The sequence below is a fragment of the Lacerta agilis genome, chromosome 2 (assembly GCF_009819535.1).
Source record: "Lacerta agilis isolate rLacAgi1 chromosome 2, rLacAgi1.pri, whole genome shotgun sequence".
Taxonomy (NCBI): domain Eukaryota; kingdom Metazoa; phylum Chordata; class Lepidosauria; order Squamata; family Lacertidae; genus Lacerta; species Lacerta agilis.
Window position 1 is genome coordinate 113,000,264 of NC_046313.1, and position 19,088 is coordinate 113,019,351.

Sequence of the window (19,088 nt, forward strand, 5' to 3'; positions counted from 1 at the left end):
GGAGCAGAAGAGACAAATAGAGAGTCAGAAAAATGCATTTTTACAAAGAATAAATTCTACTGGGGAAAACATATGCAGCGGCTGCAAAGCAGGATAACTCCAATCAAAGTCACAGAAACACTGAATCTATGTACGCCAACCTTGTTTGGCGACTGATTTGAACATCTGGAGCACATATTATCAATGCATGTGTAAATTAAGATGGATGCACTGGTGTTTATTGGGCTGTGCATGTGAGCTGATCATTTGGCTCCATCCTTCCCCCTTTTCTTTAACAAATTTGTATATAAAAAAGGGGTGTGAGTTTTTAGACCTGCGTTTTTTTCTACTCATAACATTTTGGTAGCCCATCCAAGTACTGGAAACTAGGTCCCTTAAGAAACTGGGTTCTTGCACTTTGTAATTAGCATTTCCATATTCGTTAATTTCCGTATTAGCCTGCGTTTCACTACGGGGGGGTTCCCCAAATGGAGAATTTGGTGTATATTATAACAGGAGTGCCTGATATTTTCTTCTTTTAATTGCTGGCCGGATTTTAACTGAACTCCATTATCAAGGTACTTATTATGCTAGGTATAGCTCCTCTTGCAACTGGCAAATCGATGACACTTATCAAAGCTATAAAGAGACACGATGATAAAAGCACTGGGGTGACATTAAGTGTCCACACATTCAGTTTTTCAATCCAAAACATAAAGGTCCATTTTAGGAAAGGGTTGTAAATTCTCTCCAGGCGTTGCACTCTAGTGGAGAGAAATGAATTTGCTCCAATTTTGTTTAAAGGTACAGTCATACCTCGGGTTGCAAACGTGATCCGGGTTCGGCGCGGTCCGCAACCCAAAAACGCGCAACCCGCAGCATTCACAACTCCAGGTATGACTGTATTAAGTTCTTTTTCCATATCAATCCATTGTCATCGTCATCACCACAACTGATAATTTTGAAAGGCCTTACAAATGGCTGTAAATCTTGATTCCCTCAACCCACATATAAATGAACTGAATAAATTCTGCCACAAGCTTAGCTTTTGGAATTTCAGTGGGCAGAACCTTAAATTGATATGAATTTGGATCTAACCATTTTATGGCTGCTACTTATGCCATACTGAAAAAAAATTTCCCCCCACCACTCCCAACATTACTTAACATTTATTAATAAAGGATTTAAAGAAATCATTTTGAGACGTTTTTAGGGATAAGCACTCCTATGACACTGTTTTTTTACTGGAAGTGGTGTCAAATGAGTTACTTTTTTGTTGTTCTCTGTAAAGCCCAAAACATAGTTTCTGATTTTTCAAGAATTCGTTTCACCACATCGTTAGCATATAATCAAGGAACCACACCTAAGAATTCCCCTCTCGTATTTTGATGGTCTAAAAGTTACAAATCTGTTATCAAAAGCTAACTCCAAAAAGAGAAGGAATTTTATGTTGCTTTATATAATGGACAAAATTTAACGTTTGTGGCTTGGGACAGCTACCGGCCTGTCCTTAATAAAACCTATCTGGTCTAAATGAATACATTTTGGTACTGTATTACAGTCTTTTTACCAATGGGCTAGTAAATAATTTGACATTTTGTTTGATTAAACTAAACAAATCCAAATGAGCCAGGAAATTTGGAAGTCAGCAATGGGGGGGGGAGGCCTTTTCTGTGGTGACCCCCCTCTGTTGCAAAACACTGTTTCCCAGGGTGGCTCACAGAGCACCATCAAGTTGCTCAGAAACACTCTCGAGGGCCTACAATTCAGAGTGAGACGTCTTGTGTTTCGCAAGGCTGGCCCTGCAAACAAAACTCTCCTCACATTCAGGGCATTTGTAAAACTTCTTTCCCATCCAGATTTTCTGGTGTCTTGCGAGGTGTGACAGTCGGTCAAAACCTTTCCCGCAGTCGGAGCATTTGTGCTGCTTCTCTCCCGTGTGGATTTTCTGGTGTCTTGCGAGGCATGACAGCCGATCAAAACTTTCCCCGCAGTCGGAGCATTTGTGCCGCTTCTCCCTTGCGTGGATTCTCTGGTGTCTTGCGAGGCGTGACGGCCGATCAAAACGTTTCCCACAGTCGGAGCATTTGTGCCGCTTCTCCCCCGTGTGGATTGTCTGGGGTCTTGCAAGGAGCGATGCTTGGCCAAAACTGTGGCGGCTCTTCTTGGTGTGGATCACTTGACGTCTTATTATGTGCGACGTCTTGCTGAATGTTCGCCCATGCTCAGGTTGTGGCGAGGACCCCCCTTGCACATGGGGGACCGATTTCATTCCCCCGGGGCAGTTGCTCCTATGGTATCTAAGAGATGAATTCCATCTGAAACTCTCTCCACAATCGGTGCACTTAACGGGTTTCTCTCTAGTGTGGATGCGCCGGTGTCTTATTAGTTCCGACAGCCACCTGCACTCTAACCCACACTCGGGACACCGGCAAGATTTCCCTTGTCCACTAGATACTTTGTGCAAAAGGGAGACCAGCTTCTTTCCCTTATGAGCCTTCTGCCTATGACGGGAGAGAGCTGAACCCCACATGAAATTCTCCCCGCAATCGGTACACTGATAGGGTTTCTCTCCAGTGTGAATCCGCTGGTGTGTTTTTAGCGCTGATGAGTGGGAGCATATTTTCCCGCACTCAGGGCACGGGTGGCAATTCTTCTGCCCGCCAGATACGTTTTTCTGGAGGGGGGAAGATTTCATATCCTGATGCATCTCCTTTCTGTGACTGACAAGACACGAGCTCCGTGAGAAACTCTCTCTACAGTCGGCGCATTTGTACAGCTCCTCTCCAGTGTGGAGGCAATGTCTTATGAGGTGCGAAGCATTGCTGAACCTCCTTCCGCACTCACAGCACCGGGAGGGTTGCGTGCTGGGTAGTTTTTTCAGAAGAGGGACCAGTTTCTTTCCCTGGTGAATCTGTTTTCTATGAGAGTCAAGAGATGAGCTTTGGGTAAAACACACCCCACAATCAGCACATTTATAGGGTTTCTCTCCAGTGTGAACAACTTGGTGTCTTATTAGGTGCGATGGCCTGTCAAATATTTTTGCACACTCAGGGCACGGGTAGGATCTCCCTTGCCCACTAGGTCCTTCTTGCAGGGGGCGGGTCAATTTCTTTTGCTGGCGACACACCTTCTCATGGCGAGCGTAACCTGAACGCCACATAAAACACTCGCCGCAATCACTACACCGATAGGGTTTCTCTCCAGAGTGGAGGCGTCGATGCAATTTCAGCTGTGATGGCTTGAAGAATTTTTTCCCGCACTCGGGGCAAGGGTGGTATTCCTTCTGCCCACCGGATACATTTTTTCGCAGGGTGGCGGGTTTCATTTCCTGATGCACCTCCTTTCTGTGGCTGTCAAGAGATGAGCTCTGTGAGAAACACTCTCCACAATCTGTGCATTTATAGGGTTCCTCTCCAGTGTGGTGTCTTCCAAGATTTTTAAGGGGCTTCTGAGCCGAATGCAGCATCAGGTGTTTTGTTAGGTGCGTTGGGCAACTAAAGATTTTCTCACAGTGGGAACATTTGTGCAGTTTTCCCTGAGTGCGCGAGGCCTTCCCACTTCCCTTGCCATCGATGGTTCCCTGGTAGATCACAGTTATACTTGCTTCCCTGCCAACCTTCTCACAAAGAACGGATCTTTGCCCATCTTTCCTCAGGTAGATCACCTGCTGCCGTTCCGCTCTGCGACTATTCTCCCAGACGCCTCCCTCCTTCCGATACTGGGGACTGTTATCCTTGTCTCTCTCTGCCGACACACCCCATGGCCCCATCTCAGGAGGGTGCTTCTCCTGCCCGTTCTCTTCAGGCAGATAATTCTCGCTTCCATCTTCCTGCACTGTCCTAAGATCTGTTGAAACGACAAAGAGTTCTCCTGTTAAGCGTTTACATGGACCAAGAGAATGATGAAGGGCACGTTTTTTTGTCTACCTAAGACCTGCCGGAAACAATAACAGTAAATAATTACTAACTCTCATCTTTGTAGTTTTATCTATTTTGACTATGGGCCTTTGACAAATTTCGCGGTTACGTTTTGATTCTAGAAGAAGAAGAAGAAGAAGAGGAGGAGTTTGGATTTGATATTCCGCTTTTCACTACCCGAAGGAGTCTCAAATCGGTTAACATTCTCCTTTCCCTTCCTCCCCCACAACAAACACTCTGTGAGGTGAGTGGGGCTGAGAGACTTCAGAGAAGTGTGACTAGCCCAAGGTCACCCAGCAGCTGCATGTGGAGGAGTGGAGATGCGAACCCGGTTCCCCAGATTACGAGTCTACCACTCTTAACCACTACACCACACTGGCTCTCTATAAGGATTTTCTTCAGGCTTTGACCTGAATAGAAAAGTCAGGTTGTTATTGTACTTTTTTTGCAACAGGGTGAATTTGATTTAAATCATTAGTCAGTAAGACTTAATTTAAATCTTTTTTTTTTTTTACAGACTCATTCTTGCTAGTATAATCTTAATATTTACAACCAGATGAAGGTTTCATTTTTGGAATAATAAAATTTCAGAGTAGTTTTTACAGTTATATAAAAAATTTTTGATTTGGTTATACTATTAGAAATACATGGACAGATAATTATGAAATTATTGTGAGGTTTAATAAGTTAACTGTTTATATTTGGACAACTCTTCTGCTGTACTTTATTGAAAGGAGAAAAATAATCATTTCCTTAATAACAATTTAAACAATTTATTTAACTAAAACAATAACATTATAGCATATGTATCCATGTTTGTTAACTGATTGGGTTAAACATTTTTTTTTAAAAAAAAAAACCTTAAGACTGAGTTTTAGCACACATGAAAAATTTAAAACAAATCCTTATGAACAGCCTTTGGACTATAATGTAACTTAAATAGAAAACTATCTTTACAAAGATTTTTCCTCCAAAAGCATTTTATTTTAAAAATCCAATTTACATTTTTAAAAATCCAATTCTTTTGATACATATTTTAAAAAATCATTGATTTTTATGCACCACGCTTTGCAATTTTATCTGTTTTGAATGTATCTTTACACTGGATCAAAACTGTATTGCATCTACTTAATATATTTAGAAGTGTTTCAGATTATTATTATTTTTTAAAAATCTTACCCAACTTAGTTTGATTTTGTTGGCTGATAGATATCATTATCCAAGTTGTGCCTGCTAACCTCTGTAACCATTTCCTTCTATTTCTAATGATGAAGTTGAGCGTGCCATTCCTTTGCGGCCACATACAAAGAGGGAAGTATCCACAGCCTTGGGGGAGGGGGAGCCCAAACGCTTGCAGAAATAAACTCTGGTTGAAGGAATTCTTACCAGTGTCAGTGTCATCCTCCCATGATTCACTCTCTGTCTCCTGCAGGTTCATAGATTCTTCCTCTGGGAGCCCAGCCACCTGCAAGAATAATGCAAAACCCATCAGGCAGGGGGGTCGTTTCTTAACAGAACCATTCCCCCTGATCATTTAGCACCTATCAGAGAGATTTGCACAGTATGGAAATGTACCGTAACATGGTTCATTTTCAGTGGAGGAAACTGAAATGTAAAAGTCACTTAAATAACACTGCTGTGTTTGCTACCCTGAGCTCTTCTGGAATGAAGCGCAGGCCGCAGGGTATAAACTTTTGTGGAAATTGGGGTAAAAATGTATGAGATTTTAAAAAAATCATCTCCAGTGATGTGGATTTGCCGGAAAAAAAATCTGCTGCCCTGTGGGTTCAATTTAGCAAATTTATTTAAGTTACAGGTAGGTAGCCGTGTTGGTCGGCCATAGTCAAAATAAAAAAAAATCCTTCCAGTAGACGGCAACTGAGCTAAATGGGAATTTGAACTCAGGTCTTCTCAGTCCCACGCTAACCACACTGGCTCTCTGACATTTTTTTAAGCTGACTGAACCAGCACCAGGTGAGATCATTCCAAAGGCAGGTCCCAGCACCTAGGTGCAGCTTCAGGATATAGTCGCACCTTGGTTCTAGATTGGAATCTGTTCCGGAAGTCTGTTCAACTTCCAAAACGTTTGGAAACCAAGGCGCAGCTTCCAATTGGCTGCAGGAAGCTCCTGCAGCCAATCATAAGCGGCGGAAGACGTTCGGCTTCCAAAAATAGTTCGCAAACCGCAACAATGACTTCCAGGTTTGCGGCGTTTGGGAGCCAAAACGTTTTGAGAACTGAGCTGTTCGAAAACCAAGGTGCGATTGTACAACAAACAAAAGCTGTACAGTGAAAGTGCCAGACACACCTCTGTGGGGAGTTCCACAACTTAGGAGCTGCCACGAAGGCGGCCCATTCCCAGACCACCACCACCACCCCAAATTCTGAGGGTGGTGGAGCTACCAAGAGGGCCTTCTCTCCTTATCTTAACACCTGGGAAGGTCTGTAGGAAAAGAGGTGGTCTTTCAAATATTTGAGTCCCGAGTTATTTCTAAGCGCTATGGAAATTGTCCACTGATAAAGGCAGAGACCGATTCAGCTCTCTCTTACCTGCTCTTCTCTTCTCTCGGGCACCAACTGCCTGATCAGGAAATCCTCGGCCAGGGACACCGCGTGGGTGCTGCTCTCGAGACAGTGCCGCTTCATCCAGCTCTGCATCTCTGGCGGCAGGACAGCCAGGAACTGCTCCAGGATCAGCAGCTCCAGAATCTCCTCCTTGGAGTGCCTCTCGACTTTCAGCCACTGGTAGCAAAGCTCCTGCAGCCGGGTGTAGGCCCCTCTGGGCCCTTCGGCCTCCTGGTAGCTGAAGCACCGGAAGTGCTGGCGGTGCTTCTCCCTGCTCATGGTGTCTCCTTGCAAAATGGCTGCCTTTACCTTCCCATAATCCTCTCTGTCTGGGCCCTCCAGGCTTTTAAAGGCCTGCTCGGCTTCTCCACCCAGTGCAGGCAGGAGCCGGGCTGCCCACTCTTCCTTGGGCCACCGGTAGGCTTCAGCCACTTGCTCGAAGGAGGCCAGGAAGGTCGGAGCATCGTCCCACGGGGTGGGCTCCTGCGGGGCTCCCAAGGGAGGAAGCTCCACTGTATTCAAGTACTGTTGCCACTGCATTTCCCATAGCTGGGTTGAATTCTCTTGAGGTTCCTCCTTCACATCAAGCCAATCTCCCGAGCTTCCAAGGGAATACGTTGCTTCAGAAGACTGACTTCCTCCTCCATCATCCATTATTGGCTTGCAATCCACATCCTCTTGTGCATCCATCATTGGATCTAAGAAAAAAAATACAGCAGCACCAATGAGATCCATCCACCAAGTCTCAAATCTTTCAGATACCTCAGGGAAAGCAACACCAGTGTTAGAAACTCAGGTATATAAGCTAGGTGCCAAATGGCTCCTCAAACGAAGGTTACAGTGGTTCTCACTTGAGATTTTGGTTTTTTAAAATGTTTTATTCCCCCCCACAATAGATGTACAGTGGTACCTTGGGTTAGGGACCCAGGTGGCACTGTGGGTTAAACCACAGAGTCTAGGGCTTGCTGATCAGAAGGCCGGCGGTTCGAATCCCTGCCACGGGGTGAGCTCCCGTTGCTCGGTCCCAGCTCCTGCCCACCTAGCAGTTCGAAAGCACCTCAAAGTGCAAGTAGATAAATAGGGACCGCTCCAGCGGGAAGGTAAACGGCGTTTCCGTGCGCTGCTCTGGTTCGCCAGAAGCGGCTTTGTCAAGCTGGCCACATGACCCGGAAGCTGTCTGCGGACAAACGTCGGCTCCCTCAGCCTTAATTTCGGGTTATGAACGCGGCAAACACTTCGCTGTGCGCGCATCTGCAAAGACACTCTGCGCACTTTGCGCATGTGCATAAGCGCTCTACCGCGCCGCACACGTGTGCAGAAACGGTGCCTCTGGATACGGACTTTTCAGGGTAAGTGCGGACCCCCAGGACGAATTAAGTTCATATCCAGAGGGTGCACTGTATTTATTTGTAAACAGCAGATCAACAACTCAGCATGGCAGCTGGAACTTGCTATTTGGGTAAAACTAAAGTTTCAACTAGCTGCCACTAAACTTGGTTGTTTTTAAAAAATATTTTTATTGAATTTTACATTTTTATCAATGACATATTCTTATATATAAAAAGAAAATAATAATAATACAATGTTTAAACATTTTTGAGTTTGAGTATCATAGGCAAGTAACAAAATTTTAGCAGATTAAATGTTTGCTTTCGTGGGGACTGAAAATTCTAAACACATAGCCCCACTGAACTCAACAAGATTAATTCAAATAAAAATAACAACAACAACAACTGCCAAGTAAACCCTGAATTGTAGATACAGGAATCTGCCAAGGAATCTTTTTTTTGGGGGGGGGTGTATGTGCTTTTAGAACAGCCCCCACCAACTGAACACCCTCCAGATAGGCAAGTTAATGGACATGACTAACTTAATGGTAGTGATGTATGGAAGTGAGAGCCGGACCATAAAGAAGGCTGATCGCAGAAAAATTGATGCTTTTGAATTATGGTGCTGGAGGAGACTCTTGAGAGTCCCATGGACTGCAAGAAGATCAAACCTATCCATTCTTAAAGAAATCAGCCCTGAGTGCTCACTGGAAGGGCAGATCCTGAAGTTGAGGCTCCAGTACTTTGGCCACCTCATGAGAAAAGAAGACTCCCTGGAAAAGACCCTGATGTTGGGAAAGATGGAGGGCACAAGAAGAAGGGGGCGGCAGAGGATGAGATGGTTGGACAGTGTTCTCAAAGCGACTGGCATGAGTTTGGCCAAACTGCGGGAGGCAGTGGAGGATAGGGGTGCCAGGCGTGCTCTGTCCATGGGGTCACGAAGAGTCAGACACAACTAAACGACTAAACAACAACTTAATGGGCCCACCCTGAGTAGGACTTGTTGTTGTTGTTCAGTCGTGTCTGACTCTTCGTGACCCCATGGACCAGAGTACGCCAGGCACCCCTATCCTCCACTGCCTCTCGCAGTTTGGCCAAACTCATGTTAGTAGCTTCGAGAACACTGTCCAACCATCTCATCCTCTGTCGTCCCCTTCTCCTTGTGCCCTCCATCTTTCCCAACATCAGGGTCTTTTCCAGGGAGTCTTCTCTTCTCATGAGGCAGCCAAAGTAATTAGTAGTAGGACTTACTATGATTCATCATTTCCTGCCCTCCACTCCAAGGTCACAGGACAGGTTACACCTAAAACAGAACGCTAAAAAACAGTTTAAAATAAGTTAAAAGTCACAGAGAGAGGACTTTAAAAAATCTACATGCCAGGATACCAGCTAACATTAACGTGGCACACTTCCCAGCTCCTTTGGGAAATGGAAAACACGACACCCCAAATCTAGTCCCAATCGATTTAGGAAACCAAAAAGGGGAATCCTTTTAGGATCAGTTTAGGAATGGAGGCAATCTTTCCCAGTCCATATGGAGGGGGGGGCATTCCCACAAACCCCACAAAGTTTCTAAATTTCGAGCCCAATTCTCTACATCAGTGTTTTTCAACCACTGTTCCGCGGCACACTAGTGTGCCACGAGATGTTGCCTGGTGTGCCGTGGGAAAAATTGAAAAATTCAAGAGAATTACTTTATATATAGTCAATATAGGCACAGAGTTAATTTTTTTAACATTTTCTAATGGTGGTGTGCCTCGTGATTTTTTTTCATGAAACAAGTGTGCCTTTGCCCAAAAAAGGTTGAAAAACACTGGTCTACATGTCCGCTCAGAGGCGAGCCCCACGAAGTGCAATGGGGGCTTATTCCCAGAGAAGCGGGTACAGGATTACAACCTGCAACCCTGCACGCACTTACTTGGGAAGGGCCCCCATTGAATCCTACGGGGCCTTACTTCTGGGTAAATACGTGGCAGCAATCTTAGGAAGCCTCTCTAGGGGAGCCAGCCCCGTTGAATTCAGTGTGGGGCTTTGTTGGCACAAAGGATTAGAATACCTGCTCATCTCTCTCTCTCTTATTATTATTATCGCCAGATAGTCTTATTTTTATCGCCGTTATTGTTATTATTGTGGAACTATCCTCTCTGCAACTCACCTACCTGGTCACAACAGCTCTTCCCGCGCTCTGCAACTGGCGATATCGGCCCCCGGAAACGAATCTCAACGCTCGGAGCCGGCGGGAAACCGGAAACCGGAAACGTGAGCAACCCTTACTCCTAAACTCTATGACCTTTATGGGGTTTTTTGGGGGGCCACTCTAGGACTCTGCTGAGACCATGGAGTCTGCAGAGTCATCGACCAGCTGGGCTTTTTAAGGGTGGGATTTTGGGGAAGCTGGTTGCAAGTTGCTAGCTTTTTTCCCTCCCATCTCTGGGCATCTCTCAGCAGCAAATCGCCTTTTTTATCCTCCTGGTTGTTTCTGTTTCCTTTTTAATCTTACTTATACAGGTGGGTAGCCGTGTTCGTCTGCCATAGGCAAAACAAAATAAAATTAAAAATTAAAAAATTCTTTCCAGTAGCACCTTAGAGACCAACTAAGTTTGTTCTTGCACGAAAGCTCATACCAAGAACAAACTTAATTGGTCTCTAAGGTGCTACTGGAAAGAATTTTTTAATCTTACTTATGTATTTGTTTCTAGATTCTTGTGGAACTGAACAGTCGGAGATCATTTATTATTATTATTACTATTATTATTATTATTATTGGACAAGTGAGGATAGTGGGACTGTCAGCTTGTGCCCGGGGGAAATAGATGCCACAATATTCTGAATTTGCTGCGAGAGAGAACATGATACCCCTCTGGAAATTGCTTTTATTTTATTTTATTTTATTTATTTATTTGCATATTTATTTATTCATTTATTATCATTATTACCATTATTATGAATTTATTGAATTTATATAATGCCTTCTACCTGCAGGTCTCCGGGCGGTTCCCAGAATAAGATCAAAATATAAAACCACAAAATACATAATCAAAAACAACAACCCAATAGCAACAACCCTGAGACCTCCAGGTATAGGGTGGCATAATAATAATAATAATAATAATAATAATAATAATGACCTACTTTGTATCCCACATTTTTCTCCAAGAAGCTCATGGCAGCATATATTGTTTCCCACTGCCGCCTCATTTAATCTCTGCAACAACCCTGTGAGGTAGTTACAGGTAGGTAGCCGTGTTGGTCTGCCGTAGTCAAAACAAAATAAATAAATAAATAAAAATTCATCCCTTTTTTGTCATGCTGCAAGAATTTCATCACACCTGTAAGTGCTTACAAATTTTTACAATCTTTTATATAATCCAAAAATTTACTCCATTCTAATTGAAACTTTTGATCTCTTTGGTTTCTTATTAAGTTTGTTTTTGGTATGAGCTTTCGTGTCTGAAGAAGTGTGCATGCACACGAAAGCTCACACCAAGAACAAACTTAGTTGGTCTCTAAGGTGCTACTGGAAGGAACTGTTTTTATTTTTTATTTTCTTTTGACTATGGCAGACCAACGCGGCTACCTAGAAGAAGAAGAAGAAGAAGAAGAAGAAGAAGAAGAAGAGTTTGGATTTGATATCCCGCTTTTCACTACCCGAAGGAGTCTCAAAGCGGCTAACATTCTCCTTTCTCTTCCTCCCCCACAACAAACACTCTGTGAGGTGAGTGGGGCTGAGAGACTTCAAAGAAGTGTGACTAGCCCAAGGTCACCCAGCAGCTGCATGTGGAGGAGCGGAGACGCGAACCCGGTTCACCAGATTACGAGTCTACCACTCCTAACCACTACACCACACTGGCTACACCTACCTGTAACTGGGTGGTTGAGATGGTGTCAGAGCCTGGACTGAGGAAGAATGGTGGGATTTCCCCTCCCCCCCTTTTTCCTGAACCTTCCCTAGGGCAGGAGGGTAGTATTGATTTAGTTTGCAGGGGGGCATAGTCCAGAGGGGGAAAGCTGGGAAATAATGGGTGAGGAACAGCAAAAAGAGGAAACACCGGGAGAGAGACAGCTGGCAGATTCAGACCTTGGACATCATTCCTGATGCCCGTCCCCTTCCCCTAAGACTAGATGGACTTGGAAAGTGATGGAACAGAAAGCGCAATGACAACAAGCTCAGATTACCTCATGTAGGAGTGATACAGATTAATGGAAACAGAGGGGGTGAACCTTTACTGGGAGCAATGCCATTTTTAGTGTGATATGCATTCCTTGTCTCTTGTAGTTGGTCTCTAAGGTGCTACTGGAAGGAATTTTTTTATTTTTTATTTTGTTTTGCCTGTGAGGTAGGTTAGGCTGAGAGGCAGCGACTGGCCAAAGGACACCCAGTGAGCTTCATGGCTGCATGGTAATTTGAACCCTGGTCTCTGAGGTCTTAGTCTGAGGCTCTAACCACTACACAACACCCCACTGGCTCTCTCTCTAGGTTGTATCCAACTAAATTAGAGTAGACCCATTGAGACAAATGGACCAAAGTTAGTCGTGTCCATTAACATCATCGGGTCTACCCTAATTTAGCTTGGAATTGTGCTTGGAAACATGCTGGGAGCCAATGTAGGTCTTTCAGGACCTGTGTCTACAAATAAGTCTGCAAATGGCAGCAACTGAGCTTTAATTCACACGTTACAAAGCATTGTGTGGGTGATGTTTCAAGCCCCTGCCCTCTTCTAAAGGACAGATCCTTTTAACGGGTTCCAAGATTTCAGTGGAAAGTTATCGTTGTGTTGAAAACTTCAGCAAAGAAAACTTTTTTTTATAAAAAAAGTCATCTTTATTAAGCACACCAGAAATCTTGATTCAATGTACAAAATTTTGCTAGGAAACAGAGCAAACCACAGACAACTGTGGACTCTTCCTTGAAGAAATATACCCCACTTGTCACGCAAAAAGATTGCTCACTGTCTAGTCACAAGAATGCTCTTTTCTACGGGCATTTTTCTGGTTTCAGCGATTCCCCCCGGTGCAGAGTCTCTGGTGACTAGCAACCTGCAATCGCCCGCTAAACGTTCTCCCGCAGGCCATGCATTTGTAGGATTTGTCTCCTGCGTGGGTTTTCTGATGCCTAGTAAGGTCTGAGCTGGCGCTAAAGCTCCTCCCGCAATCTGGGCAAATGTAGGGCTTCTCCCCTGTGTGGATTCTCTGGTGTCTTACAAGGTCCGACCGCCAACCGAAGCTCTTCCCGCACGCCAGGCACTTGTAGGGCTTCTCTCCCGTGTGGACCCTTTCATGGGAGATGAGGTGCGAGCTCTGATTGAAGCGTTTCCCGCAGTCCGTGCAGGCGAACGGCTTCTCCCCAGTGTGCGTCCTCTCGTGCTTGACAAGATCCGACCCGTATAGGAAGCTTTTCCCGCACTCCGGGCACTTGTACGGCTTCTCTCCTGCGCGGGTTCTCCCTTTGCTTTCGAGGAATTCCCCCGCATGGCTCTGGATCTGCACAGTGTTGATTTCAGCTTCCCACAGAGAGCTCTCGATGGGTTCTGGTTGCCTGGGCTTTTCTGCACAACTCTTCTCTGGCTTGTCTTTGGGGCCAACACCTGCAATGTATTTTTTTAAGGGTGAAATTAGTAACAGACTGGACAGGAGTAAACAAACTGAAACTCAGCCTAGTGATGATGATGATGATGATGCACACGAAAGCTCATACCAAGAACAAACTTAGTTGGTCTCTAAGGTGCTACTGGAAGGATTTTTTTAATTTTTAATTTGTTTTTTTCCCATCCCAGTTCCGCAGTGGTTTTTAACAAGTGTGCTGTGGCACCCTGGGGTGCCTTGAATGATGCTCAGGGGTGCTGCTGGCAACACCAGCCTCTGTCCCTCTCTCCTTCCCTCTCTCCTCAGATGCCATCTCTGCCTCCCAAAGGCTTACACAGCTGTTTGTTGCAGCAGCCCTGGCTACAAGCTCCACAGGCGAATGGTGCCTCTGGGGCTGGCCAGGGGGTGTTGGTTGCCAGGAGCTGAGGCGGCCTCGGAATAAGCAAGGAAACTGGCGAGGGGCCCTTGCTGTTGGGAACTGACAGACAAGTCCCAGGCCCCTGTGGGGCAGCGTGAGGAGGCACCCCTCTTTGGGGCAGCTCAGAGTCCAAGAGGAGGACTCCTAATGAGAGGGGAGAAAAGAAGAGGCTGAGAGAGCACTCCGTAGGGGAGGCTGTTTGAGAAAGGGTGAGAGGCTGCCAGTTCTGCAAGCAAGGGGGGGGAGCTGACTGGGTCCCTGAACTCCACAGGGGTGCCACAGAAAAAAGGTAGTCGGTCCAGTGAGTAATGGACCCCAAAAAGTTGAAAATCTCTGGACTTTTATTTCCTCCAGTAAACTACTTTGCTATTATAGCAATGCCACTAGTGGGATGCAAGTGTCAGGATATTATTACAAGCCGAGCTGCAAAAGCTGCAGCAGCAAGGCCAGCATGACTATGTGTCTGTTTTTATCCTGTGGGAAAGCTACCAGTTCTACCAGCTTTCTCACACACGTGATGTTTTTGTACTTTACTATTGTACTTTACTTTCACTTCTGGCTCAAAGATGCCGGACACGCTAAGGCACAGCTCTGACTTAATGAGCTGGCATCTTATCTACAATAAAGTAGTTTTAGCCTTAATGGCTTGTGTGTGTTGTTCTTCACGCTGGGGAACAATGGCATATCAATGTGCCCCTGGACTCGAGTAGCCAGGAGGGAACCCAGGGTTCGTCCCTACCTGGGGGTGAGTCTCGCAACTTGCCCCAGCGGGACATTTGCTAACAGAAAGAAGCCAGTATAATAATAATAATAATAATAATAATAATAATAATAATAATAATAATAATTTAAAGGTCAGCACCAACACTTTGGATTGTGCTCGAAAATATACTGGGAGCCAATGTAGGTCTTCCAGTACCGGTGTCATATGGTCTCGGCGGCCGCATTGCAGTAGTCCAAGCGGGAGATAACCTGAGCATGGACCACTCTGGAGAGACAGTGCACAGGCAGGTAGGGTCTCAGCCTGTGTACCAGATGGAGCTGGTAGACAGCTGCCCTGGACACAGAACTGACCTGCGCCTCCATGGACAGCTGTGAGTCCAAAATGACTCCCAGGCTGCGCACCTGGTCCTTCAGGGGCACAGTTACAGTCTGTAGGACCATATCTCAGCGGAAGAAGGTTCCAGGTTCAATCATCAGTATCTCCAGGTAGGGCTGGCAAGGTCCCCTACTGGAATCCCACCCCCCAGCTGCTGCCAGTCAGTGTATACAGTACTAAGCTTGGTGGACCAATGATCTGACTCAGTATAAGGAAGCTTCCTATGTTCCTGTTGTTAGACAGAGGTGTTTGGTTTGTCTAGACTGGAAGGTGGTGCTCTGCCTGTTTAGTACAAGCTCAATTTGCCATGAAATGCCAGGTCCATATGGTTACAAATCTATTAACAATATTATAGAGGTGCTGTTAGACTCTGTGCTACTGTTTAAAGCAGAGCAGGAAACCTCCAACCGCACAGGTGGCCCATATGGGTATCGAACCCTCAAACTTGGGGTTATCAGCACCATGTGGTAACAATTCAAACCGTTGGTGCTGACCTTGAAAGCCCTAAACAGCCTCGGTCCTGTATACCTGAAGGAGCATCTCCACCCGCATCATTCAACCCAGACTCTGGGGTCCAGCTCCGAGGGTCTTCTGGCAGTTCCCTCCCTGCAAGAAGTGAGGTTACAGGGAAGCAGGTAGAGGGCCTTCTCGGTGGTGGCGTCCGTCCTGTGGAAAACCCTCCCATCAGATGTCAAGGAGATTAGAAGACATCTGTAGGGAAGTTTTTAATGTATGATGTTTAAATATGTTTGCGTATATGGTGGAAGCCACCTAGATAGGCTGAGGCAACGCAGTCAGATGGGTTAGGTACAAATAAAATTATTAATAATAAGTGTCTGACCTTGTTGCATGCTGCCCTCGGTATACCCCTGCTTGGCTTCCCCGAAGCGGCATCCTCTTTGCTCAAGGCACGGCGGGACCTCCTCTTTCTCAGGGAAGTCCACCACGACTTCCTTGTAGGGCTCCAGTTCCTGAAAGAGCGGAGAGGGTCTCTTTTGCTTATTTAGTTCATAAAATCCATACGCCGCTCACAAAAGATAAAGCAGCAAAATCAAGAAAAATGACAGCCCTGCTTTAAAACATACTTAAAACACCAAGAAGGCCCTCTGCCTGGGTCGAGGCCATTTAGGGCTTCAAAGGTCAGCGCCAACACTTTGAATTGTGCTCGGAAACGTACTGGGAGCCAATGTCGATCTCTCAGGACCGGTGTTAATATGGTCTCGGCAGCCACTCCCAATCACCAGTCTGGCAGCCGCATTCTGGATTAGCTGTCGTTTCTGGGTCACCTTCAAAGGTAGCCCCACGTAGAGCGCATTGCAGTAGTCCAAGTGGGAGATAACTAGAGCGTACATTCTTTCCCATGGGTCCAGTCACAGGTAGGTAGCCGTGTTGGTCTGCCATAGTCAAAACAAAATAAAAAATAAAAAAATTCCTTCCAGTAGCACCTTAGAGACCAACTAAGTTTGTTCCTGGTATGAGCTTTCGTGTGCATGCACACTTCTTCAGATACACTGAAACGAAAGTTTTTAAGGGTCTGGTGACTTCCGTTTCAGTGTATCTGAAGAAGTGTGCATGCACACGAAAGCTCATACCAAGAACAAACTTAGTTGGTCTCTAAGGTGCTACTGGAAGGAATTTTTTATTTTATTTTGTTTTGTCATTTTACGCTAAGCCATATTTTCTGGCAGAATATTACGAACTTCTTTTCTGGAACAGTTTTGCTGACTATTGTTCACACCTGTCAAACGGTTAGATACAACATACAGTACTGAAGAAAGAAGGAACAGGACATTAAGCTTATACTCTGGCTCCTCACCTGTCGCTCCAGCCTCTCGGCGTTGAGCTGCCTCCTCAGGAAATCCTCCGCCAGGCCTGCTGCTTGGGAGATGGTCACTGGTCCCTCTCCGCAGACCCAGCCCTGCATCTCATGGGGGAGGATGCTCAGAAACTGCTCTAGGACCACCATCTCCAGGACCTGCTCCTTGGAATGTCTCTCTGGCTCCAGCCACAGACGGCACAGCTGCCGGAGTCGCCCGCATGCCTCCTGCGGCCCCGCGGCCTCCTCATAGAGGAAGTGCCTGAACCGCTGGCGGTTCACCTCTGTCCTGGCAAAATCCCCCTCGTCTCGTTGGCCACTGGGTGCCATTTGAACGCAGGCCGGATGGGCTTTTCCACCAGGCCTTGGGAAGAGCCGCCTCTCTCTCTCCTCTAGAAGCCATGGGCCGCGCCCAGCAGTGCCCACCAACGCCTTGGCGTTGTCCGCCTGCAGGGTGGATTCCCCCAGCTGTGCATCCCTCTGTCCAGAGCGAGGGAAGTGCACAGCCTTCAGGAAGTCCTGCCACTGGGCATCCCAGCAAATGGGAAAACTTCCTTCCGGCTCCCGCTTCATCTGCTGAGGAGCAGCCCACCAAAGGAACTCCTTCAGACTCTCGGCCTCAATGGCGTGAGGGATTCCTCCTGCTCCCTCTCGTCGTCCCTCCCATTGGGCAGGGCGTGCCGGGTCCAGCTTCTCCATTTTGATTCCTGGGACCTTGAAACTTGGGCAGATGAGCCTCGTTCTCCGTTCCTCCATGGCCATTTCCCCTGCTCAAGTCGGAGAGAAATGAAATAGGTCAGTAAGAAGTTTCCTGATGAATTGTTTGCCTCCTACGCAGTAGAGGTTACTGACATTTTTAGATCTGTGGCCACTCTGGGACTTATTATTTTAATTTTTGCCTTTAATGATAGTACAGTATACTCATAGAATGATAGAGTTGGAAGAGACCACAAGGGCCATCCAGTCCAACCCCCTGCCAAGCAGGAAACACCATCAAAGCATTCCTGACAGATGGCTGTCAAGCCTCTGCTTAAAGACCTCCAAAGAAGGAGACTCCACCACAATCCTTGGCAGCAAATTCCACTGTCAAACAGCTCTTACTGTCAGGAAGTTCTTCCTAATGTTTAGGTGGAATCTTCTTTCTTGTAGTTTGAATCCATTGCCCCGTGTCCGCTTCTCTGGAGCAGCAGAAAACAACCTTTCTCCCTCCTCTATAGGACATCCTTTTATATATTTGAACATGGCTATCATATCACCGCTTAAGCTTCTCTTCTCCAGGCTAAACATACCCAGCTCCCTAAGCCGTTCCTCATAAGGCATTGTTTCCAGGCCTTTGACCATTTTGGTTGCCCTCCTCTGGACACGTTCCAGCTTGTCAGTATCCTTCTTGAACTGTGGTGCCCAGAACTGGACACAGTATTCCAGGTGAGGTTGACCATAGCAGAATACAGTGGTACTATTACTTCCCTTGATCTAGATGCTATACTCGTATTGATGCAGCCCAGAATTGCATTGGCTTTTTTAGCTGCTGCATCACACTGTTGACTCATATCAATTTTATGGTCTACCAAGACTCCTAGATCCTTTTCACATGTACTGCTCTCAAGCCAGATGTCACCCATCCTGTATTTGTGCCTTTCATGTTTTTTTTTTGTTTTTTTTTTTGCCCAAGTGTAGTACTTTACATTTCTCCCTGTTAAAATTCATCTTGTTTGCTTTGGCCCAGTTCTCTAATCTGTTAAGGTCATTTTGAAGTGTGATCCTGTCCTCTGGGGTATTAGCCACCCCTCCCAATTTGGTGTCATCTGCAAATTTATTCAAAATCGCCTGGTTTTAATTTGCGCTAATTTTTCAAGTGCAGTATTGAAATCTCTCTCAGATCACTCTGGGATTTTTGAGCAAGTGCCATTTTGGGTGTCCCAGGTCATCTGCCAGCGACCCCCGTCGAGACACAGAAAAAGAGATGTGCACCCTCACATTTCATTTTCCCAAAGGATCTGGATAAAGGTTGGCTCTGGTAGAATGAATCTGAGCCCGGTTACTATTTTTAAATGGTTTCCCCTCCCTATTTTGCATTGCATTGGCATTGCATGAATTAATTCCATTCCACCACGCCCCTGTGAATGACCCTAGCTTTCAGTTTATGGCTTAAATCACCCACCTGTCTGTCTTTTGCAGGAGTCTAATGCCAGGAGGAGGGAGGGGCTTAGACCCAGGAAGTTGTCCTCATTGTTTACTTCCCCCATCCAAATTTCCTGGGCAGCTCTAGGAATCGTTGCGTGTGGATTTAACCCTTTGAAGGAGCAAAGACCGGACCCAGAAGCTAACAGAACAATTTACAGTAGCTGCATTAGGACCAGCAGCCTCCCAAGCAGTGGGC

The 19,088-nt window shown here is 45.9% G+C and overlaps 2 protein-coding genes across 3 annotated transcripts; both read right to left on the minus strand.

Moving 5' to 3' along the window:
* Positions 1-401: 401 nt before the first annotated feature.
* Positions 402-10,035, minus strand: LOC117042633 (zinc finger protein 420-like). Of its 2 annotated transcripts, none has more exons than XM_033142189.1 (4): positions 9,948-10,014; positions 6,450-7,162; positions 5,286-5,364; positions 402-3,828 (listed from the first exon to the last, which is right to left on the minus strand). In XM_033142189.1, exons 2-4 carry the CDS (start codon positions 7,155-7,157, stop codon positions 1,739-1,741), a joined length of 2,877 nt encoding a protein of 958 aa, XP_032998080.1. In that variant the 5' UTR covers positions 7,158-7,162; positions 9,948-10,014; the 3' UTR covers positions 402-1,738. The 2 variants fall into 2 exon arrangements, with proteins under 2 accessions (XP_032998080.1, XP_032998079.1); XM_033142188.1 differs by having other exon boundaries at positions 403-3,828; positions 9,952-10,035.
* Positions 10,036-12,603: 2,568 nt separating this feature from the next.
* Positions 12,604-17,490, minus strand: LOC117042730 (zinc finger and SCAN domain-containing protein 16-like). Its single transcript, XM_033142353.1, has 3 exons — positions 16,709-17,490; positions 15,734-15,863; positions 12,604-13,377 (listed from the first exon to the last, which is right to left on the minus strand). The coding sequence occupies exons 1-3, from the start codon at positions 17,468-17,470 to the stop codon at positions 12,788-12,790; spliced, it is 1,482 nt and encodes a 493-aa protein (XP_032998244.1). The 5' UTR covers positions 17,471-17,490; the 3' UTR covers positions 12,604-12,787.
* Between the last annotated feature and the right edge of the window lie 1,598 nt (positions 17,491-19,088).

Bases quoted from the DNA above. Each gene is read 5' to 3' on its own strand.
- LOC117042633 (XM_033142189.1), bottom strand. From the start codon at position 7,157: ATGATGGATGCACAAGAGGATGTGGATTGCAAGCCAATAATGGATGAT. The intron at 5,365-6,449 runs GTAAGAGAGAGC...TTATTCTTGCAG, and splicing joins CCGAGAGAAGAGAAGAGCAG to GTGGCTGGGCTCCCAGAGGA. The intron at 3,829-5,285 runs GTAAGAATTCCT...TCGTTTCAACAG, and splicing joins GGAGGATGACACTGACACTG to ATCTTAGGACAGTGCAGGAA.
- LOC117042730 (XM_033142353.1), bottom strand. From the start codon at position 17,470: ATGGCCATGGAGGAACGGAGAACGAGGCTCATCTGCCCAAGTTTCAAG. The intron at 15,864-16,708 runs GTGAGGAGCCAG...CCGCTCTTTCAG, and splicing joins CCGAGAGGCTGGAGCGACAG to GAACTGGAGCCCTACAAGGA. The intron at 13,378-15,733 runs GTCAGACACTTA...AATACATTGCAG, and splicing joins CGAGGGCAGCATGCAACAAG to GTGTTGGCCCCAAAGACAAG.